At 36.6% G+C, this 25,622-nt stretch overlaps 1 protein-coding gene across 1 annotated transcript in view; it reads right to left on the reverse strand.

Moving 5' to 3' along the window:
* Positions 1 to 494: 494 nt before the first annotated feature.
* Positions 495 to 25,622, reverse strand: part of VAPA (VAMP associated protein A) — a 30,755-nt gene continuing 5,627 nt past the window's right edge. The window contains exons 2-6 of the mRNA XM_030444322.1: positions 13,273 to 13,425; positions 7,982 to 8,085; positions 6,434 to 6,514; positions 4,046 to 4,222; positions 495 to 3,124 (exon numbers count right to left, since the gene is read on the reverse strand). Of these exons, the coding sequence (XP_030300182.1) occupies positions 2,966 to 3,124; positions 4,046 to 4,222; positions 6,434 to 6,514; positions 7,982 to 8,085; positions 13,273 to 13,425 (674 nt within the window). The 3' untranslated portion in view covers positions 495 to 2,965. The remainder of the gene's footprint in view (positions 3,125 to 4,045; positions 4,223 to 6,433; positions 6,515 to 7,981; positions 8,086 to 13,272; positions 13,426 to 25,622) is intronic.

The raw sequence follows: 25,622 nt of genomic DNA on the forward strand, positions 1-25,622 counted from the left end.
ATCATAGCAGCAGAGACATGCAAGCCTGGGCAAAAGTGTTTGTCAACAGCTTTTAGAGAATGAGTAGAACTGCACAAATATCTTGTGCGACTATACGGGTAACTTTTCCTTAAATTAATTTCATATATATATATATAGATATATATACTTCTAAAGTGGGTTAAATTTGGTGCCCAGAATTACTACAGAAGCTGTAACTTCTATTTAACTAGGCTTTTCTCCCCCCTGAACTGTCATATTACCTTTTTCTTAAAGTGCTGTATTCATAAAAACTTTAAATTCTACTTTGATACCATATATTTGTTCCCTCTTGCCCTTCTGAGAAATCAGAATGGCAATCTACAACCCATATTTTACTGAAGTTACCCATTTGGCCTCATACAACTTTCTGGGCATCATTGTCTGATCATATCACTAGGAGCAGTGGAGAGACTGAATTTCCCAGTGCTTACACACACAAGTAAGCAGGCGGACAAAGCAAGAAGTTCTAACCATTTCAGGAACAAAGACAAACAATTTAATCCATATTACATAATTCACTGAATACAGTTGATCTCATCCAAAGTGACTCCTGAGCGCAAAATAGTTTTAGCATTACATTTTATATACAGCTATGAAGGGATTACTGGAAACCAAGACAGTCTCCTTATACCATTAGTAAGTACACTGGTTATCAGACTGCTGAGCACTTTCACTTTGAAGACATTACTTAAACCATGACCAAGTTTTACCACCACCTGTTTTTTGTTTATGAAAAAAGTTATTCCAATACGATTTTGTTATTTTAACATTTCTGCTGCCAGACATCAAAACCTGAGTCAGCTGCATTCAGCAATGACTCCTTTTTCTGCTCTCAAGCCCAGAAAGTGCTAGCTACCCTCAAAACCCTCCGTACACTATGCTGTGAACATTTAAAGATCTTCCAGGGGACTTTTTCCTTTACCCTTCAAGGCAGGAATGACTGCTCTGTCCGAGGCAAACTACATCCTGCACACTATTGCTTCTGTTATTTTCCACGTAATCAGTTTGGAACAGGCTATGGAAGTTTGATGCAGCAATGTTCTGTTAGAGAAAAACTGGGAGAATTACACGACTCTGAACCAGCTGAACCAAAATAATCAAGACCTTAACATAGTTTTTCCAGTCACTGGGATGGAAGGAGACTTGAATGAAGACACTCGAACAAGGAATTGGAAACATCTGTGCTTGCATGCTTAAGTGAAAAGATAAGCAGTATTTGCATTTTCTTCATCATCTTCCTTGCACATTTGCAAGATTTTATAAAAAAGTCTATCACAGAGAGCAATGACAACATAATGTGATTATGGTTCTGTTTTTTTTTTTTAAAAAAAAAGCACTAGAAATCAAAGGCAACCAAGATAACGTACATCTTTGCTAGAACATTTTTCTCAGCTACATAAGGTGTGCATATACCAAGGTCTAACACACTTAGCTGCACCACATCAAGTCAAGCTGTCCAAGAGCATACACAATTTTGCTTACAGGAGTATAATCCTTCTGCAGCTTTTCAGTTAACAATTCCCTGTATTGGATTATGCTTAGTCAGAAGTACAGATAACATTTTGTTCCAATACTACTGTTCATTTTTATGACATAGAGATGAGGCAAGACATAAGATTAAGTGCAGGGAAGCATTTCAGACCCCCAAATGTATTCTTTAAAACTTAGCTATACATGGTTAACACAGGTTGATCTGTCAAGAGTTACATAAAAAGTATTTTCATTTTCAAATGGTGAGCAACTGAGGCTCACTCAAACATCAACTCTTCTGCATCATGGAATTCATTATGGGTGTCTGAATCATACAAGTTGCATTTTTTTCTTATTTTCTAAAACAGAATTACAAACCAAGGTAGTATATGTGAATTAAGTACCCTGATGAAATCAAAGAATAATGTTGACTACTGGAAGACACCCAGAAGATCCAAAAATGGAACAGAAGGTTGATTATTACACTCCCGCACAATCCAAGCAAGTTGTTAATACATTTAAAACATTCATGTCTGGTATTTGTAACTGCTGAATATCCACATTATTCTGTCCCAAAACAAATTTGATAACCATCTCTTCTCTGTAGCTGAAAGCAGCCAGAAAGCATACTTTTTTTTTTTTAAAAAAAAGAAATTGAATGGAAGCCTTTTTTTTTTCCTTCTTTCCCCAAATTTCAGTTACAACAGTCTAAGCCAGATACTTAAGCAAATAAACTCCAAAATAGCCATTGGTTACAAGTAGCAAATTACCATGAACAATGAACTTGTTAGGAATCCCTTCTAAAAGTACGACACACACAAACAGGCTACCCAGCAGAAAAATCTGTTAACAATTTTATTTCTTCCGTAATGTTAAATATTATGGGACAGGATTTTAAGGATGAAGAACTCTCTACAATGCCTCACATGGGAAAAGAAAGAAATTCTGCCATGGTATTAGCAAAGTAAGGTATGGAGAAAATTTACAGAGTAAGAGGCACCATTTCCCCCAGAATACCTCTTGTCATATTCCTGAATGAGTGGGATTAGCAATCTAATAAATCATTTTTCAAGAGGTAACAGCAACAGATAAAATTTTAAAGGATTATTAAAATAACATTTACAAGACTCTGAACAATTTCTGAACTCTTATTAAAACCACAGAAAGAAAGAACAATTCTTTATTTATGAATTTTCAGAAAGGACTGACTGTGCAACTGACACCTGCTATTGATGACTTAATGTACAATTTTGTCCAGTAGCTGAACAGTTTGTCTTTCTAGATTGTGTTTTCTAACCGTGCGGGATCATTATAGGCAAAGCCTGTTATGATGCTGTACACAAAAATGGCCACTTAGGCCATACTACCAATGAAGTGGTAGGTAAACAAATCTTTTTTCTGGCCAAGAAAAAAAAAAAAAAAAAAAAAAAAAAAAAGGAAGCTGCATTTTGCATGCTTCTCTCACTCATTCTTTCTAAAAGATGAACTTCCCTAGAAAGAATCCAATGAAAATGGCTGCAATTACAACAAGAAGTGAAGGAAGAGGATTAAAGCCATTCTCTCTGAGGGCCAAAGCTGTGGGTGATCCAGATTTATCCGAGTGCGCTACCTTTCTGAGCCTCAAGCCTTCATCCTGAGAGGGAAAAAAAACAGAGGAGAAAAACTTGTGAACACATCTCTTCTACAGTTCTACAAATTAAGATGAATGGCCAGATTAACTGGTGAACATTTGAAGTTTAAGAAGAATTCAAAATGACATTACACTGCATAAAAATCCAAAATATGAACGCAGCAGACCATCACAGTTCAAATAAAAACAGGTAACCCACTGATCTTTCTCCATAGTCAGGTTAAGAAAGATTATGAAATTCCTGCTTGGCACAACGAAAAATCTTGCTTTTAGCTACTATGTGTTAGAATTAAGTACCAGTAATTCTTAATGTTAAAGAGAAACATCCTTTGTGTGATGTTCCCAGAATTGCTGTTGTGCAGACACGTTTTTTTCATAGTTCTTTAAAAGGCTACCATGGCCAGTGAAATTGTCAGATACCAAAAAGTTAATATATAGAAAAGTAACAAAATCACATATTGACCAGTTCCAGGTTACTGAAATGACACCTTTACACACAGGTACTGGAAAGCAGTCTTTACTTACTCCTCTGGCCAAACAATTGTTCTTCACTGAAAATTTGTGATGCAGAATGCTGCTGCTTTGGTTTATTCATTCTTAAGAATGAATAATTATGCACTTATAATAAAAGTTACTAATTCATTATCTCTGATGTAGACTGCAAGTAGCTAAGACCACCAATTAATTTAATAAGAAAATTACATCACTTTATTATCCTACCCACGACAATCACAAAGACCCAGTCACTGAGGAGTTTAAAACACACAGTATATATAGGACAGTAAAACTGCATTACAAACCCATATTGACATTCTAACAGCTCTACCACTATCTGGACTACACATCTACTGACCTAACTACAAACCAGAGGTTTCATTCAAGAAGGGTGAAGCCACTCAGTATAAACATGGCAGCAAAACTTACTCTCAGGTGCCGATTTTCCTCTGTCAGCTTCATAATCTCTGCTTGAAGTCTTTTGCACTCCTCCACCAGCTTCCTTGTTTCAGTGTCATTAAGTGAAACACTGTGTGGTTTTGGCATCGGTCCATCCTGCTTAGATGTATTCAATACTGGGGCAGGTTTGCTCGCATCTATATCATTCTACAAATATTAAGAATGACTTGAGAATTTTACTTACCTAGAGAAAAATTATCCACAGCTTAAAATTGAAACCATCCAGCTATTACTACAGTTCAATGAAGTTTGTATTTACAGCAATCCCAACAGACTTCTGTTATCAATTTTGATTAACTCAAATATTAAAAAGCAAGAGAAGATTTCACTGTTTACTAAGTGTTACTGAGACAAAAATTCATACTTCAGCTGCTTGACACTGACCCAGCAGGTATCCAAAAGATGGCATAAAATACACGAAACAGGATTTGAGCTTGAGGGGAAAAAATAAAAGGAAAAAAGCAATCCTGCAAGAGTAAGAAGGGAAAAAAAAAGAGTAAAAAAAAAACTGGTTGCGTCACCAGCTATGAAGTATGTATGGCTGAAGTATTTTGCACTTAGAGCACCTTTTACTGAAGGAAAACAAATTATTGTACAGACATGAAATTTAAGTCTCACAGCATTTCTGAAATACATGTAATTAATTTTGAGTACAAGAGAAAAATCACATAAAAAGCTCTCAGAAAGCCAAAAAAAAAAAAAAAATTTAGCTCCCACAGCTCTGCTCAAAATATACAATGATCTTCAATAGACCTTAATAATTAATGGATTCAGCTCTATAGCCCAGGTTACCATTTGTAAAAACAAAGCATTCACATGGCAATACACTTAGAAATGGCTCACATCAGGATTCACAGGATTCTGCATTCCTACTTGCTTGCCTACACAGCTAATTTAGCCACCACCATGCTGCATCTTTCATAACCAAAGTAATCCAAGGTAAGTACTAAACCTAATAGAAAACCTTTTCAAAGGCAAATACATCTATGTAATGAAAAAGCAACAACAAAAAAACCCAACAATTTCTTTAGAAGTAGTAATTATTTGGTCTACAACATCTACCAGCATTTTATATTTTTTTACAATGCAGCCATAAATAGACTGAGATGAATCCTGCCACTCCACACAGGTGCTCCTAACTGGATTTAGAGACCAACATATTTGTATCATAAGTAAGATGAGGAGCTGTTGCTTTTTTAATTGGTTTGCTAGCTGAACTGAATTCCTTTAGCAGCACTGAAACTTCATTAAAGATTTCTCTCCCTGGAACAACCTTGCTGCTGTTTGACCTCACTGACTGGTTTCTTCATGTCAATCTCCTGGATGTGACTGGCAGGCATCTGAAGACAGCTGTTGCTGACTGGAATGAAATACCTGTGTCCTGGTGTAGGTATATCCTAAGGTGGCAGGTGAGCCTTAACCTCAAAACTTGGCAGATTTCTCATTGCCAGGTTTAAGAGATTGATTAAATCACCTGCTAAAGCAACCCTATGATTGCTACTCAGAAAAATATAAACAACAAGCACGATCAATACTGTAAAGATACCACATTAAAGAGTACAAAAGACTTGTATAATACACATTTCTCTCACTACATTACACATTTTTTAAAATTATAAACAATTTACTTTTCCTAATATCTAAGATGTAGCTTTTCAGGAAGGTAAAAAACAGAGAAAGTAACCAACTAAGTGTCTTGAAAATAAATGCTCAACCTTTACAGTTTTAACATTTGACACACACTTAGGCAGTTTACACTTGAAGCCTGCAACTCATAAATTGCTCCTTAAAAAAAAAATGCAATTGGTAAGAGCATTGGGGGGATGGTTTGTTTACCTGTCTTTATTGCTGATTAAAAAAAATTAATTTAGGATTCCCAAGGCATGCATTAAATTATGCTCAATACTTCCTTTTCTAATTCAATTGAATTAAAAATGCCTTTTAAAACTGAAAATCATTTAATACTTTAAAAACCAAATGATGGAATTAACTATTCACTGTATGCATTATTGAAGATTTTTTTTTAACTTAACAGCAATAACATGCTAAAGCACATCCATAATAAAAATAACAAAAAGATGATAATTTTTGCGATTGGACAGGGTGCCCTTTCCAATAAAAGGTTGGACCAAAGGGTATTGCAAGGTTCCATTCAACCTGGGCTATTCTGTGATTCTATGAATCTATGAATCTTCAAGAAGTTATATATCAGAAACTCCTCCTGTCAATTTAATTTCTTACAAATTCCTATAATCCATGTAAGCAACAACTCAAATAGGTTTGAAAAGAACTCAAAACAAATTTCTGTGAGATCCTACCAGTCTGTGTATGACAGTGTCTTACTCTTCTCTTACTTACCAGCTTGTCATTTTCGTTGGGCATTTCAAACACACATCTCAATTTGGAGTCCATTAACTCATCAGGTTTTGCTTCTTTCCACTAAGATAACAATTAATATAGTTACTTAAAATGTCAGACTCATACAAGTATCTCAACAGTTCATAAGCTTGCTCTTAGGACTTGCCTCCTATATAGCTGAATACTGCCCTTACCCTTGCTGCAATTTTGAAACTTGCTTCTGACCAATGTCTTTGATCACTTTGACCACTGCAAAGTAATGAAAGCTAGAAACGGTTAAACTGAAGTTTGGAAATAGAGATTAATGAATTAAATGCAAGGATGGATCCAGAGCTTTACAAGGGATAGTGAGGGGACAACACAGTGGTTCCTTTAACACTCAATGAGACCCAAGTCCCACCTGAGTCAGTTTATAAACATACTCCTTATGTCCTATCTTGGAAGCACTAATTTTAAACAGGAGATTGAAAAACACCTTTTAGTGACTCTACATTTAGTTCCAGAATAAATTTCTTTACTTCTTCACATTTTAGATGTTTAACCACTTCCTCTTTTTACTGCATAATACATTGAAATTTGGGCCTTGAGAACTTTTCAAAGCTGTTTATAAAAAACATTTCTAATAGTTATCAATATATTTAACTAATTATAAAATACAACAGAATCTCTCTGCTCAGCAGAGAATTCACTTTCAAAGCATAACCTTAATGTGGTTGTCTCAAATCTTAACACTCACAGACTGATCTGAAGTCCATGGTGATTTTTCCAGCAATGGGCCCTCCAAAGTTACCTTAGAAGTGCAGGTATTACAGGCTAGAATATCCAAGGCTTTTCATAACATCCTTTATTGCTCTCTTTTTTTCAGTGGCATTAGTTGTACAGTAACTTCCAACTACAATTACAAATATTCTGCAAGATTTGCTTCTCAATATTCTATATACTTGAACACACTGAGAAAGGACTTCTTTGAAAGGTATTTCTAAAGTGGATTTTTATAACCTCACCAAATACTTATGTTTCACTTACCACACATAACCAAGAGGTATGAGAGCACATTAAGAAAAAGTAAAATCAGACCAACAAACAAGAGAGGTATTAGCTGCTCAGCTTAATGTCTCAAAAGCTTAACAAAATCTAAAAGGTTTTCTACTCTTTCCAGTGAACACTGATGCCACAGTAGTCTTTGCCTTTGTATAAGGAGACAGAGCCTAAATCTGCAGAGGTCTAGTGGAGTCCAGTGACTTATAAAAACTTCATCTTTATCCTTTATTCCCTCTCTCCTCCTCTGCCTTGCATAAAACTTGCTCACCTTTCAACACTAAGCTGACCTCAGCTTAGATTCAATACTATTTCCATTCAACCTGTTCACAAGGGCAGTTCTAAGGAATGAGGTTCTATTTCAATACTGAAACCCCTGAATCATTTATGGAAGTCATACAGAAAATTGCATTTTTCTCCAAAAATAAATCCTAAAACCATGATTTGTTTAAACTTAAGCCTGAGTTAAGAAAATGTATACAACAGTTGTTTCACCCCATTTTTACTTACCACTGCCTCCATATCTGTAATAGTTGGTGGTGCATAGGTTGTTTGTACCATAAACTTGTGTTTACTCTTCTCATTTGGGTCATAGTCAAAGGGCTGAAGCATTACTGTCCAAAAGATAAAGCATAAAACAATGATTCCTCAGCTAATCACTGTAACAAGCATGTTATTCACTCTACATATGTTTCTCACTGAACAGACACTGAAAGCTAAAATACAAAGGAAGTGTTGAAAATAAGCAGATACACACTAGTATCAAGGAGGAAGAAAAGCTTTTCAGATCCTGGTGTAGCTGACATTATTATTTTGTAACTACCGTAGCTAAAAGATATTTCATATGTAAGTATGAACAGAGACTGTAAGCAAAAAAAAAAAATCCTAAGCAAAGCAAACACCACATGATTTTTCTTTGGAATAAACACATTTTATGATTAAGTGAATCCAAAGATAAAAGCACTGTAGCACACACTGTGAGTTACTTGCAGATACTCGGGGGGAGGGGGGAGAAGAAAAAAAAAAGAAAGAGGGGAGAGGGAGAAGGATGGGGGGAAAGAAGAAAAAAAAGAGGGGGGGAAGAGGGAAAGAAAAACAGAAATCCAGCATTAGGTAGAATAACCAAGCATCAGGGCTGCTTAACCTAAGATAAGCAACAAAACTACAACCTCACTTTAATTCAAACTAGAGTTATTATAGGAGGTAAAGCTACCTGGGGCTGGAATAATACCTCTTTCCAACATTTTCATAGAGAGCTCTTAAAAAAGATATTCATAGTGATTTGCAGTAACTACACAACACATTTTATGCAGATTTAATACTCCTAACTCTAAGGCCAGTCTTACAGTTCTTGTTCAAAAGTATTCCTAAATCCAGGTACAGACTTCAATTCCATAGCACATTTTGGGCCTTCAGTGCACTCTACCAGCAAAGAAAGAGGAATGGTACTCAAAATTAAATTCCCTGTAAAGGCACCTTAAAGTGAAACAGTAAAATAAAACTCCTAACAACCGTTCCTTGCATTTTATGTATTTCCTCTCTGTGTTTTCAGCTTTCAACATAATGCAATGCAGATTTAAAACACAAAACAAAAGAACTTTCTGGATGAAACCACACATTTCTGACACAATGTAATTTGTACTACCAGTACCAGAGGCAGAGTACGCAAGCAGTTCAGGCTTTCAGCTTCCCAAAAGTGAAAGCTTTGTTTGTCAAACTCGTGTTTCTAAAGTTAATAATTTTAAATATCCATACAGGATCCACTGTTACTATAGCACTACAATGAAAGCTTTAATTACAGAAGCACAGTACCTCCACCCAAGTTGTACAAGGCCATCCAGGAGTAGACTATGTTTTTATACAACTAAATACATGTCCAGGTCACCCTGGTATCACTTCTTTCCATATGGTTTCTTTAGCTCACAATGTCTGAAATAACATGATGTCTGTAATACAGACCAGCAGACTTCCAGTGCAACTTCCATAGCATCTAGTTGCACATCCAGGGGCATAATATATGGGTTTGCAGAAATACCTGAATATATGAGTTTTTTTATGGTAGTGTTGGGGACTGCTGACACAAAGGGATGGATACACAACCAGCAGAGTCTACCTCCAACCATATTGTCTGTGTGGAGAAGACTCTGAAATAAACTATGTCAGCACCCTTGTCTCCTTTCAGAAAGAATTAGTTGCCTTACTCCAGGTGGGAGGAGTAAAGGACCACATGAATTATATTTAAATATGTGTGTGTAGACTTGCAATTTGGTCTTTGTTGATGAGAACTCAGAGTGAACTGTAGAGATAAATTATTTGACAGTATACATACCCTTATCTTCCAAAGAATGGGAATTCCACCTCAATTTACCTTTTTACCAAATTAAAAAAGAAGCTGAAGTAGTTTCAGATAATGACTTAAAGAAAAACAAGCTCAGTAATTATATTTATGGAGTCCTATCAAGAAGTATCTGTTTATTTACCTCTTTTACAGCAGTTAAAATGCTATAGCAGAAATACTAATTTAGCTAGAAAAACCCCCACATTGTATACTCTTAACAACCTCTAAATATTCTAAACTAATGCAGTCTGTAGACTTCAATAATATTTTCCACAGTTCTGAATCTGGGTGTATGGTTAAGCATGCTTCCTCTCACACAGAGAGTGAACCCTCCATGGTAGGATTGAACTGCATTAGTTTATAAAATACTAAATACAGCACCAAAATTACTAACTTGGCCTTTCCGAACTTACTATTACCTATGGAAAAAAAAAAGTCACTTCTAAATTTAATTACATTGCCACCTAACTTTAGGCCTTAAATACTAGTTAGGAGTTGCAGATGTTTGCTAGATGTTTGCTTGTCTCCTTTTGTTTCTTGGCTTTTTTCCTTAAATGTTACATGCAGCATAATCAAAGGGTAAATGTATAATGTAAATCAGATACATTTTGCAAACAAATAACATAAAGGAATGGCAGTATTTTGACATGCTTTCAAACAATCACATTTGGAAAGGCTTAAAAGTCAGTTTTCCTGAATCACCGGTCTCACTGCAGTCAAAAAAGTAACTGATCAAACTAAATACTTCTTCCAGATATGGATGCTACAGCGATTATTTCTAAGAATTATTCCATCAACAGACTAGTGAATAACATGCTGTACTTTGGTTTCATAAAGCCAGGGAAACAGATGGAGTAACTTAAAAGATGGCAAACCCAGCTTCCCCTCATCACAGAACTTCACACACTGGCAGAATCCCTGAATAACTAGATAAATAACTGTTCTTTGACCATTCAGGAGCAGCTGAAGATCCCATTCAATTGAAAAGCAGCAGCAAAAGACAATCCACAAATTCAAAAAGCTGTTCAAGCTCTTCACCGTTTTAAGTAATCATGGACAAATCTCATGAATATACAAAGGCACAGTTTTCAACATGTGCTTGGAATCCCTGAGTTGCCCAGAGAACATTACTAGGTAAATTAAAACAGCTATAAAAGCAAGCCTCTTGTTAAAAGGCCTAGGCTTTCTACATAGGAGGGCTTTATCTCCACAAAATAAATCTTGAAGGGGTCTGAAAAGCAGAAGGAACAACAGTAACGAGTAGCAGTTAGAAGTTGTGAAGGCAGCTATATTAGGAAAAGAAAAAATCAACATAAGAAGTTAACAAGAAATACATTCTATGATGGCTAACAGTTAATTTATGGCATCAAGGTAACAAAAACAGGTCTTACCAAATTAGTACTATTGGAGAAAATATCTAAGCATGGCTGAAGAAGGTTATCTAGTGATTCACAGTTCAATGATAAGCAAAACGCCCACAGACTTCCTTAAAATTTATGTTAAATAACATCAACAATGAATTTTAAAACTTGACTCTGAATTAGTGCAACGCCTTCTACAGGCTAAAGATGGTTAATACTAACTCAACATTTTGTTCTGAACAGAGTTTCAGGCCATGGTATTCACCAAGTATTTCTCTCTGCATAATGTGAGAGAAAACTGTTTTTAATTATTTGAAAGGTAAGTCTGCACTGAAAACATTCAGTTGAGAGACTGATGAGATAAAGTGCATCACTAGAAGAATTGGACACTTGGCTCACTGTGTGACCTAAAAGAAACTATTGGCTTAAAAACAAAGATGAAGCTGATATACTGGGGAAAATAAATTATTTAAAGTATTGTGAAGCCACTGTAACTAAAAAACTGCCCATGAAAACATCTTGGGATCACTGCAGCAGAATAACCAACTGTATGAGGATCCAGTAATAAAGAAAAAGGAATATCAAAGATTCCCTGCTATGCAAACTGAAGAGCTGAGCAGTATGACACTGTTTATCTTTATTGGTGAACCTGAATCTGAAATATTGTTTACAGCTCCAGCACTGCACCTCATTTAAAAGACCAAAGTATTCAGAGCATTTTAAAGGTGATTTGTAACTATGGAAAAACACTTTATGATAGGTAAATGGAATACTTCAATCTATTCCATTCCCTGAACAGAAAATCCAGCAGTACCTTGATCAAGATGTATGACTACCTACAGGAAAGATCCTCGATAGGAGAGAGAAAACAGTTGAGATAAAATTACTAAGTCAAAGTTGGAAATAAAGAATGAAATGAACTTTTGACTACTTCAATTTTGAACCAATTCTCAGTAAAATGTTCTTTCATCTGCAGGAGTCTGGACTGTCCATGGTAAGCAATACTGAAGTTCTACAGATCACATTCTATTAACAAACTAGTGTGTCTCCTACAGGGGAGTTACTCTGTATTTCTCTCAAAGGCTGAGAATTATGGTAGGTCACATCTTACAGTCACTGGTTTGAGAATCCCCTTTATTCTAGAGATTCTTACCTCAAAACCATCAGGAGAATGACCTACGAAAATCATTAATCAGAATGACCTTCAAAAATCAGAAGACCAGTAGCTAGTATCTCCCCATTTTCTTGAAAATGTGTGCTCCCATGATTGTTAACAACTGATCCTTCTGACATTGTACTGCTCAGCATAGGATTAGATCTTTACACGTCCAGCTATCAAAATTCTACAGTTTCATGGAAAACTAAAAAGGAAAATATGGTCTGTTTTAAATACGGTCTGTTTTTATGGCTCACACTCATTCACTGCTGAAAAGTAAGGATTCTTTAAAAAAGAAACAAACAAACAAAAAAAAACGAATAAGGAGTGATTGTCTCTATAGTGAGTACATACAAAGTTTTTCAAATTTAAGTGGTACAAACTGCTCTACATACTTAAAATAACATTTTTTAAGCATTTAAATGATTGCCACTTGGCATATGCTACTGTGAAAAATGGAAGAATTATGAAACTAGAGTTCATGGACCAATACTATGGTTAAAACAACTAGTTTGCAACTGAGATTTTTTTTAATGCAATAAACTCTAAAATGTTAAATTTTAAACACATCAGAGCAGCTAAGAAATGGCCTACTTCAATATATAAGCACAAGTACAGTAGTCTGAAGCAAAGGTGCTGTTAATGTCACTACACATTTAGTCAAAGGTACTGTTAATGTCACTACACATTTCCAACTTTGTTTTCCTCCGTTCACAGAGAGCTGCAGACAAATATGATAAAAGGCAAATATTTCTTTAAGCAGAATTTTTTATGTACCATTGCAGCTCTACAGCAAGTGGACACCCCACTAATCAAGGGCAAGTTTATTTTAAAAAAATTTTTTTTAAAGCTGGTACACTTCAAACAGTCTTCAAAATGAAGCATTAGAGAACTTAATTAAAGGCCTAAAAACACATAAGCTAGAACTGCATATATTTGTTTTTACCTGAAACAATTACAGATGATCCTGGGTCAATAATTCCACTGTTCGGCCTCACACAGTATCGACGAGGTGCTGTGGTCTTCACTTTGAAGCATACTTTTCTATCTGATGGATTTCGTAGTTTAAGATTTGTAGTTACTACATCTGTAAAGGGACCTGGGAAAAAAAAAAAGGTTGTTGTTTTTTTTTTAAATGTGCATATATCTCTGGAAAGCCATTTATACAGTACAAATTACTCTTAAAATATAACTAGATGGCAACAAACTTCTAAATGATACATCTGTTTACATACACTGTTACAAGCCATAGTTATAATATACATTATAGCAATGAACAAGTAAATAGTATGATGGATTTAAGCTGCTGACACAAATAGTTCATATATTCATATGCTGATTTTACTGAATCTTTCTTAACATTTTAAATACCCAGAAGGTAATGGTCATATGCTAAATGAAAGTTTGCTGGATTTTTTTTTAGTAATAGCAGCAACATGTTATTTTGGAACTCTTTCAAACGTTTAAAGAAAAACAAACCCAACTATGATCCTGAAACACACTATTCTTGAGACTTCAACTTCTGCTGCACTTCTGAGTTCCTATAGCCTTGATAAAAAAACACCAGCTTCATCTTTTCAACTCAAAATAGGTAAAAGAGTTGATACTCTGTTTATGCATATACTCTGATTCACAGAAAAGTTGTAGTTGCCATTTTTATGCATTTTTATTCAGTCCAGTGTATTATCTAAATTGTGTTTATGTTAAACCACCAGGACAGGAATTGCCTCTAAGAGTGGGTCAGAAAAGAAGCATAATTTCCATGTCAAGATGCAAAAATCATGTCTTCCAACAGAGATCACCTCCATGTGATCCATGCAGAAGCAGCAAGAAAGGTTCTGAGCTGTGTTAATCTGCCATATGCTTGCATCATCTAAAAGCAAGACTTGATAGGCACTAAAAGAATGTATTATAGAAAATGGAATTTCATATAAACATGAAATTTAATCAATAACATTTAAGGCACACAATAATTTTTAAGAACCTTCTTTATAATTCTTTTAAAATTATACATTAAATAATAAAAATAATTTGCATCAGCACTGAAAATATGACAGCTACTTTTTCCATTAAAAAAGTCACAAAGCAAACTTTAGATTAAATTGCATGAAAAACACACATGATATGAACAAGTGGAAACATACAAGAAAACAACTAATTGCATGAGACAAAGGGAGTCAGTTCTTTTCTGAACACCTTATTTTACTGAGGTGTCTGGATTATTCTGAAGGAAATGGTACTGATCACCATGAAACATGTACTACACTAGAGGGCTCACTATTCAACCAACATCCTTGCTTCTATTAACTCTTATTCCATATCCTTGATACTTGAAGTACTAAATGGTTTTGACACAAAACACCAAGATACAAATCAGTAAAGGGCTAATACGGGAATTACTCAGAACTAGAATACTGAGATGCAGACAAAGATGCACATGAGCTGAGAAGAACTGGGGTTATTTGTCTGCATCTCCACGTCTGATCTGGGTTTATAAAGCAGACAAAATAGTCACCCTCTCATTCCAAAGGAAGATTTACAGAAGTACTTCAAAGTTTCCTGTGCCTTGCCTCTTGATGTCTCTTGCAGAATCCAGTTACATTTACTTATAGTGTGGTCAAAAAAAAAGTAGCTCTCATCACCCATACCACAAATTGAATTAAAATCAGACAGCTCAATACTCTTTTAAATCTATGACTGGTGATACACTCAGAAAAGATCTAATACTTATTCTTCCAAGCTACACAAATATTTTGTAGGCAGTTATTCTGTGAATTTTACTAACAGCCACCCAGACATTGCCTTTGCAGTGCCCAGCAGCATACAGCACCTTGAATCTCAGCTTTCAAAGCTGTGGGTTGCTTCTTTTTAAGTGCAACTCTAGGCAACCTGAGGAGCCGTGCTCCTCAATCTTCAACTACGATTAATAAGGAAATCCTGCTCAAAAGAAAAAAAAAAAAAAGGCTCAGTTCAGAGGCTCAATTTGAAAGGCACAGTAATCAAGAGGAGACATACTACTCAAAAATAGCTTACTTCATGACAAAGAACCAATGAATTTATAAACCGATGATAAACTGGTTCTTAAACTTTAAAAAAATAAATTGCTTCTTTTGAGATATGAAAAGTCCCCTCATGCCTGCCTTCTCAAAGTGCATAATAATGAGATAGGACTCTTCAGGCTATTTTGATATTTACTGTCAGTTCTAATACCACAGATAATTACAAAAAACTGCTTTTGTTCCATAGATACATCAATGCAGTGACCTCCTTCGCATTTCCTGGATACCTCTCAAAAAAGAGAGGAACATTTTTTAGTATCAGATTTTTCTTTTTTCAGTGTGGACTAAAATCTTTTTCAAGGTCTACATCACCCTTCTGACAGCTTTACCTTTCACCAGCCTTCTAAAAGCTCTGAAGAAAAAAAAAAAAAAAACCCTTGAGACTCACAACCATCAAAGTACATAATAAAAGCAGTAAATGGATAGAAACAAACTGATGCACAAAAGAAAAAAATTACTAAAATGTACTGTTCCTCCACGACCCAGCTATTTTTTTGTAGTTTAGTGTCATACCAACAGTCAGCACTGACCTGAGCATGGACACGCAGGAGCTGACAGAAGGGAAGTAATCAGAAAAAATATCTATTACCATTCAGATGAGCCACACAACCTAAATTAGCATGACATATCCCTCTAAAGAGAAAGCATGCAACAGCCAAAGAGGATTCTGGAGTTCCCATTCACAGAGATGTAAATAGAGATATGCTTGGGGAATCGAGAAATAAAAGTACAAACTCTCACTAACAGCCTGAGTACAAAAGCCTAAATCATGACAGCTCCTTTATAAAAAAAAAAAAGAGAGAGAAGAGGAAGGAGAGTGAGAACCTGGAACAAGAAACATTTTAGGCCATACCACACAAACCACTTCTAAACAAGGAAAAGCTAAAGATGAATGCAAACATTCTGCACATGCACCAAGATGTCAAACCATGCATGCCAACTTCACCTCAGAAAACATACAGCTACACTAGGGCAGCACCGTACTGCTGTGTATCAAAAATATAATCTCATTGCTTGCATGACACCCAGGCCAAAGCTGGTTTTTATCTGAGCACTTAAACCCCAGACAGGCTCATATCTAACTGCATAACCCACCACACAAAATACTTCACAAGTATACTTCACAACTGCTGCTTTTTGTCATAAACATCCACTGTAAACTGCTTAAGCCTATCTTTGATCTTATATTTGTACAAGTTAGGACAACAGACTTCTGGATCTGCTTTCAGAAGCTATGGTAATTTAACTAATAAAATCCTCAAATTATACAGACATAGCTATGATGTCTAATAACAAGAGATCTTTGTTTTATAATCCTGCAACTTCAATCTAACCACCTCTGGGAATCAGAACTATTTTAAAGGGGACAGGGAGTCCAGCATCCCACCTAGTGTAAATTCAAGACACCAATTAGAGCACCTTCCTAGAATAAAAGTTGGGGGAGCACCAGGTTATTCCAACTGTTTTAAACAGCAGCAACAACCCATGCTGAGATTTTTGTTGTGTTTTTTACTTACAAGAGACTTAGGAAAGAATGACTGACACCTACCTAATCACACTCAGAAATACTAACTAACTGTCTCCAAAACCATTATGTACTGAATTTCTGTTCCAACAATCTTTCACTGTCACAACAGCATTAATGCTGGGGCTGCCTCTAGCAACTACACATCTCAGACTGGAGCAACTAGTGGGCAGGAAGGAGTTACACAGATTCTACCCAGCCAGCTTCCATTGCTGAAACACACTGCCAAGTTTCCCAAGTTGCCACGGGCTTGTCAGTCACACCGCAGTAAAACCAAAATACTATGTATTACAAGACAAGTTGGACCTGTACAGAGATCTTTCTGATCAAAGGTGCCATTTTCTCTTCAAATTCAGGTCTTTTTTAGTTCCTCAGCCCCAAAAGTCATCCCTCTAACACCTGGGATGGTCCAACATTTTGTTTTCCTTATGATGTGAACACGCCTTTCTACATGGGAAGGAAGAACACAGACAAACCTTCTCAGCCTGCAGCATTTCTGGGAAAGATGAGAGAACACTGTCAGACCCTCTAGTTGTTGGTAGCACAGAGTGAAAACAAAAAACTTCTGAGAAGCTGACAGGTTTGATTACCAAGAAGCGCCATGCACAATTAAAAAGGCTGTAATGTACACACAGAGTCTGTCACAAAATATCACCTCTACCTAAAGCTGGTATGAAATTAATTTCTTGAATTACAATATTTGATAAATAAAAGGCAGGTAACTTGTGGAGTTGCACAAAATGACCATGCATTATTAAAAAAAAATTTAACAGCACTTGATATGAAACAGCTCAAGTGATAAATGTATTGTCCTCTTCGACTCAAGATATTGAACTGTAGGTGTTGTAAAAGAGAGTATGTGAGCTGACTGCCAGAAAGTACAATATTTCATGCACAAAAGTACTGTTTATTTTACATGTAAACTGGAATAGTAAAATTATATATTCAGCCACATATGAAAACAATGCAAGCACACATTAAAAAGCACACAGACCAGCAAAAGGAATTCAAACTCCTTCAAATGGCTATATTTATAGTGTTAAATTCAAGAACTATTGGAATTATATGATTTAACTGGGATCCTTTTTTTGATAACTGTCCTATCAACTCTTAACACTCCAAGAGCACTTGAAACATACAAAACACTTCAAGGCATCTTCACCAAACCAAGCAGAGAAGGGGTAGTTTTCTTTTGAACATGACAAAGTCAGGCTGAGCAGGTAAAAAAGAAAAACTCACTGCATTTGACAACTTGAGCCCTAATAAATAAGAAAGGAGTTAAAGCGAGCTTGATAAACTCTGGCAGTTATACTATGAAGACAGCAAGTCAAATTTTGAGAACAAGTTAACTGATTTTTATGATATACCTGACAGGAACAGAGTAACATCTCCATCAACTTATTCGGCCACAATTAGAAGTAACAATGGAAAAAATAGTATGTTAAATTAACACAGCCCCATATAATCTACATTCCTATGATGTAATCAAAAAATTTTTAAATCAGGCCAAATTTTAATTGTTTTTCTTTCCCATTGTTTGACGTGGCAATCACAGACTGGTTGAGGTTGGAAAGCACCTCTAGAGGTCACCTGGGCCAAACCCCTTACTCAAGCAGGGCCACCCGTAGCCACTTGTCCAAGACCATGTCTAGACGGCTTTTGAGTATCTCCAAAGATGGCAATACTAGAGCCTCCCTTGGCAATCTGTACCAGTGCTCAGTCACCCTCACCATACAATTTTGTGTCCTGCTGTTCAGAGGGAATGTCCTATGTTTCAGCTTGTGCCCATTGCCTCTGATCCTGTCAGCAGGCACCACTGAAAAGAGCCTGACTGTCCTATTTTCACCACCTCTTCAGATATTTGTATACACTGGTAAGATCTCCCTGAGCCTCCTTTTCTCCAGGCTGAGCAGTCCTGGCTCTCAGCCTCTCCTCACAGAACCAATGTTCCCGTCCCTTCACCACCTTTGTGGCCAGACACTGAACTCACTCCACTCTGTTCAATGTGTCTTTGATAACGGAGAGCCCAGAAATGGAGCCAGCACAGCAGCTGTGGCCCCATCAGTGCTAAGCAAAGGGGAAAGATCACCTCTCTCGACCTGTTGACAGCACCTCCTCCTAATACAGCCCAGGATACCACCAAACTTCAAGAGCAGGTTATTGGCTCATGGACAGTCAACTTGGTGTGCACTGAGTACCTCAGGGTCTTTTCTGCAAAGCTGTTTTCCAGCTGGTCAGACCCCAGCCTGTACTTGTGCTTGGGGGGTTGCTCCTCCTCCACTCATAGGTGCATCCCATCAGGGCACACAGACTTAGGTATGTTCAGTTTACTTAGGTATTCCCTGATTTGAATGTCTTCCACCAAGGGTATTGAAGAAAAGATGTCTAAAAATGCAAGACCAACACTCTGTAGCAAGTCAAAACTATCTTGACTATCAGATAAGAAATATTAAAATATCACAAAGTGCTTAATTGCTCCAAATGTAATTTTATAGTATTTTCTGAAGAAAAGAGCATAGTTGACAGAGCTGACACAAAAGAAAGTGGGAGGAATGTTATTTTCATAAATTAATCTTAAGAAATTAATAGTCAGCCCTCTGTAAAAATAATCTGAGGGGAATCCATAACATGCATTGCCACTGAACACAACTCCTTCCTCTTGAAATACCAGAACTATGACCATTCAAATACCTTCAACTGGAAGAAAAATTCCAACTCTAACAGATCCTCTACATTAAAATTATTCAGAGTCTAGGAAGCATAACATCTTAAGTTTCATGGATTAATACTTCAGCATTATAGGCCTGAATGATGAGGAATAACCAGCAAATTAAGGTGCAAGATTAATACCTATGGATAGCCATGGCTCTCAGGTAAATATCCATATATTAGAATAGCAATACAGAATCTTTCACTTCTTACTCTACCCTGGCACTTGAGAAACAGTTATTAGTTTTATCAACAACCAGCATATAAATGTCAGAATGCAAAAAAGGCTTTATAAGATAACACCTCAATATCCACAGCTCCTGATGGCTGATCCTAGGCTAGTACTGTTTACCATCTGTAACATCAGATTTTATCTAAGCTCCCCACAATAACATGCTGTCGGCACCCATACTGATGATGTATCTGTCAAAGATATTTCCTTACAAAAAATGCTGAGACAAAGCCCATTTTTAAATCCTAAAGGACTTCATCTTCCTTCGTCAAAGGGACAAGCAGAGCCCATATATGGCTCTATAGTTTACTACAGATGTTTGTGCAGATGCTGGCACGCATGCTTCACTGGGGGCTGGTGTAACAGAACTGGGAACTGAAACATTTTGCCTGCCATTCTGAGAGAGGAAAGACAGGAATACAGTGGCATTTCAAAGCAGACAAAACTTTTTTTTTGCTTAATTTTTTTTTTTACTGAAAATTTCATATTTAACCGAACTTGTACTGCCATGTGGTTAGCAGCCAAAAAACAGTAAAAATGCAATAAACTTCTATCTCAAGGGTGACATACAGCCATAGATTATTACCATGAATTCTGATAAAGAGAACATTATCTACTTTGTATAACAGATAAAATGCAGACTAAAAGATCGGCTCACGTTTAATATTAAGTATGGACAGTGGTTTCCTTAGCCTCAACAACAAAAAACACTATTAATGTGATGGTATAACATGGACTTATCCAAAGGTATTAATGTTTGCATTTATCTGAACTTTTTAATCTAGCAGCCTGAGTCCAATTCAGGCATATACATCCATAACATTCTTGATCTTTTCCTACAGAAACGTTGCCATTACTAAAGAACTGACACGTTACTAAAGTCAAAGGCTTGCTTGTTATTTAAGCTCCACATTACTGTGAATTCCTTACTTCCAATTTAGCTTTATTTAGTTACATTGCTAGCCTTGCCAAATACATTAAGCTCAAACTGGTAGCTCATAATTCTACTAGGATAAAGTCTAAAGAATCTTATGATAAAGTATTATCCAAAATGCCACCACTGAAATAACAAGAGCAGTAGAAATATTTTAGTACTGCTAAACGTGGACATTTAAATGAGTATATTATCCCCAAAGTCCTGAAACAATATGTACAAGCAACCTTTCCATACAGATACGATATTAACAATTTAGTTCAGTAATTGCTATGTTACAAATCCTTACTGACTCAGCAACTATTCTCTCTCCTTAAATAAAGTTGATAACTACAAAGGCTCTTAGATTTCAAAGACTACTAATGGATTTGAACAGAACTAAACAAATAACTTTCCCTTTCTTCTCTCCTTTCAACTTGCTTTTTATTTTACCTGCTACAGCTTACAAAAAGTTTTAGGGATGCTAAAATATATGAATATTCAGCAGCTTAAAATACATATGAAACTTCAAAAACAAAATTTCCAATGGGATACACCTTTCTGATCTGAACTGCAACATACATGATATTCTTCAAACTCTACAGCAATCAGAATACTTGTAATCATCTCGCATGACAGCTGTAGTGACATAATGATATCAGTCTTTCCACAGAAGACTTGATGAAAAGCTGCTACCTGGAACTTCTGCAATGTGCTCCAAAGAATTGTGTATTAGAGACTAAACTCAAACATTAAACCTAAAACACCAAAGCTCTTAAGACTTCCACAAGTTTCCTTGCAAGCAGTAGCCCAGCACTGTAACAAAGTAACTTAAAATAAATAAATCAATTTCGCATTTCTCCCAGTATGAACAAAAGCCCAGAAAGTTCTTTAAAAAACACCCAAATAGTTTCAGGTGTTTGACTGTTAGATGGTAACCAGCCTCAGCATGTAACAGAGTCTGGTCTAAGCAGGCTTATATATCAGACATTAAAATTTCCTACAGACAGGCCTAGCTACCCATGAACCATCTGCCAAAGACACTTCAGTCTCAGAGAGACCTTTCATTCTCTGGAAGCACAGACAGCAGGTCTCCATCTCTCAAATCTCCAAAAGCCAAATACAGCATATACTACAGTCACTCAGGAAAACTGACACCTGCTTTACATAAAAGTTGCGTTCAGTCACAGTCTTGTCACTCAGACAGGATCATAAACTCCATTCCCTCATTACCTTCACATCACAATACTCAAGCAGAGCTAACATAGCCACCACCCTTCCCAGAACCAGTCAGCTGGAGTTCTAACTTCAGCTGTAGTACGTAACATGTCCAAAAGACCACACAATTAACAGTCCAACAGTTTTTACTTTCATTTGGTCAAGAAGACTTAGTGGCAACATTAAGGCTGCTGTTAAGTGTTAAACATGCTAACTTAACATCAAACTCCTTAGAAGTGTTATTAACTCTAGTGCACATATGGAGCAGTCATACGATTTTAAAATTTAAGAACATTCCTTCTTACAACAAAAAAAAATCCAAACAAAACATTAAAGAGGTATTTCAGTCAGTATCTCATTCAAGCTATTCTAATGTCCTGGAATGCACATATGTACATAATTAGGTATCACCACTGTCCTACCTTTTCAAGAACATTGTAAACTCATGACCTAGGAGAAGTTTTCTGAAGCCCACAAGACAAACCATTTTGTAAGATGGTATCTGATGAATTTTCAAATATTTAGAAGATTTTAGAAGACTGGTCCAGACAGACATGATTCAGATTTGAAATTTAATTAGTTTCTGATGATATAAATACATTGATAGCCAATTGATGCTAGTTCATTTTTGTACCAAGCCTACCCTTTAGCCTACATAGAGCTTTTTTTCCCTTCTAGTGCTTACCTCTTTGGATATATTTATAGATAGCAATCAGATCTCCTCTCAGTCTTCATTTTGCTGAAATAAACAAGACAAGCCATTCTACTTCACTTATATTGATCACTTTTTCTTTGCACCATTCCCATTTGGATTCAGTTTTTCTGATGAACTGCTGCCAGGACTGCATTCAGATAAAGCTTCATCAATGCCATAAATCTTGATATTAATATTTCCCTCACTACAAAACTACACTTGCCCCATTTCATGACTCATCACACTCAGAATAAACCTCTGACTAAGTCCTAGTCTCCAGCTTTATACTTTCTTCATCACTTTCACCTAAAATGAGAAAATGGTAGTTTTATTCCTAGAGCACACCAAGTGCACAAATTCTGTTTGCCTTCAATCACATCTCCTAACTTTGCATTATCAATGAGCTCCACCAGCACAACCCTACTCATACAGAAGTCATTAAAGAGGACACTAAATCAAGTGCAAACAAGACACTGGCCCATTCTTCAGAAATGTCCTTATTAAGCTTTGACTAGTCTACCAGATGTGCTCCAGTTTATTTTAATAGCTTGCCCCTCCTCTACCTTATACTTTTTCCAACAGGCTCTTTTACTCGCCATTTAATTATTAGTTTTTTTGATATTTCTGTATCAATCAATCAACACTTAGATCATAGAACAGACTCTCCTGGAAGATATCTCAAAACAAATGGAAAGCAAGGAGTAAGAAGACTGCCAGTGTGGCTTCAACAAGGGCAAATTGACCCTGGCTGATGTAGTGGCTTTCCATGATGGACTGACTGTATCAGTGGACAAGGGAAGAGCTACAGGGGTCAGCTACCTGGACCTCTGCAAGGCCTTTGATACAGTCCTACTCAACACTCCTACCCCTAAATTGAAGAGATACAGGTTTGACGGATGGACTGTTAGATGGATAAGGAATTATGGTGGATCGACTGTTAGATGGATAATGAACTGGCTGAGTGGTTATATCCAAAGTTGATGTCTCAATGTCCACTTGGAAACCAGGAATGACTGGTGTCCCCCAAGGACCTGTACTGGGACCAATACTATTCATTGACATAGTGGGACTGAGTACAGGCTCAGCAGATTTGCAGATGACATGAAACTGGGTGGTGATATTGATTAGTCTGAGGAAAGGGAGGCCGTCCAGAGGAAGCCTGACAGGCTTGAAGAATCAAGCATGCAAACCTGAAGAAGTTTAAAAAGGCCAAGTGCAAGGTCCTGCACCTGATTCAAGGCAATCCCCAGTATCAAGTACAGACTGAGGTACAAATGGATTAAGCGCAACACTGCAGAGGACTTGGGGATACTGAAAACTTGAACATGAGCTGGCAAGATGTACTTGCAACCCAGAGAGCCATCCGTATCCCTGGAAGCATAAATAGAAGTGTGGTCAGCAGGTCAAGGGAGCTGACTGCCCCCCCCTACTCCATTCACCTCAAGGAACCCAAGCAGAGTACTGCCTTCAGCTCTGAGACACCCAGTACAAGACAGATGTGGAACTGTTGTCCAAAGAATGGCCATCAAAATTGCCAGAGGGTTGAAGCACCTCTGTTGTGAAGACAGGCTATGAGAGCTGAGGTTATTCAAGCTGGAGAAGAGAAGGCTCCAGGGAGACCTTATTAGGGCCTTTCAATATATAAAGACTCTTAATACCTGTAGTGACAGGAAAAGGGACAACAGAGTTAAAACGGAAAGAGAGTGGAGTTACATTGCACATAAGTAGTAATTTATTTTATAAGGAGGGTGATGCAACAGTGGGACAAGCTGCCCACAGAAGTTGTGGCTGTCCCATACCTGGAAGTGTTCCGAGGTCAGGCTGGGTGGGGCTTTGAGCAACCTGGTCTTGTGAAAAGTGTCCTTGCCCATAGAAGGAGAAACGGACTGGGTAATTAATTTTAAAGGTCCTTTCCAACCAGATACATTCTACGTATTAATGCAATGACATCCAGTAAATTCAGTGGTAAGAGCGGATTGTGTTGGAGGGATGCACACAAAAAGAACAAAAAGACAGAGGGAAGGACACACATCAGACTGGCACATTCTACCTGGGACGCTCATGCTGCATTTTATTACATGTTCCATTTCCTTCCATGTTTTTAATCATTCTTTCCTCTATGGTTTTAGAAACTATTGAGGTCAGATCTATTGAAGCATTAAAGTGTCAAATTAAGAATTATTCCAAGTGAGACCACATTTTGAGAAACACAGAAGGAAAACATTCTGATGTGGCAAACTTTTTAATATTAAAACAAACAATTTTTCTTTTACTTTTCTTCCTTTCCCACATTGATAAAAAACAAACATCTGAAGCCCTACACCACAATAATACTTAGAAAACTATATTAACACTCAAGACCTTGTCCACATAGCTATAAATAGAAAATGTATTTCTAAATACTTTCAAACTGTAACATAGATTACATCTGCATTGCTCTATATTTTACAATGTAATGAAATAACTATAAAACACACACACACACACACACAAAAAGAAACAAAAACCAAACACAAGCAACACAAACTAAAGAGGCCAAGATCACTTTGTACCAGAGAAAGGGTCACTACCATAAGGGAAAAAAAAGTTGCTAAAATTCTAACTCACGTTCCTTCATTTTTATATTCAACACTACCACATCAGAAATTCTCTTGGTAATTTTGATGTTTTTTTAAAAACATATTAGCTTATACAAATTCAACTGGCTAATCTGGTATCAAAGGTTTCAGAACTTGACACCTTTCACACAGGAAAATGTAATGCTTATCTAATTAGACAATGATTTCCCCCTCCCATTTTATACACAGCAAGTTCTCTGCAAAAGCCTTTTATAATTTGAATTTATGGCTTGTAAGCTGAGTGTGTAATAACCCTTTAATAGTTACAAAGACCTACCTAACAAACATCTCCCAAAGACAAACTTGTTTAGAAATCAAACCATATTCA

The sequence above is a fragment of the Calypte anna genome, chromosome 2 (assembly GCF_003957555.1).
Source record: "Calypte anna isolate BGI_N300 chromosome 2, bCalAnn1_v1.p, whole genome shotgun sequence".
Lineage (NCBI taxonomy): Eukaryota > Metazoa > Chordata > Aves > Apodiformes > Trochilidae > Calypte > Calypte anna.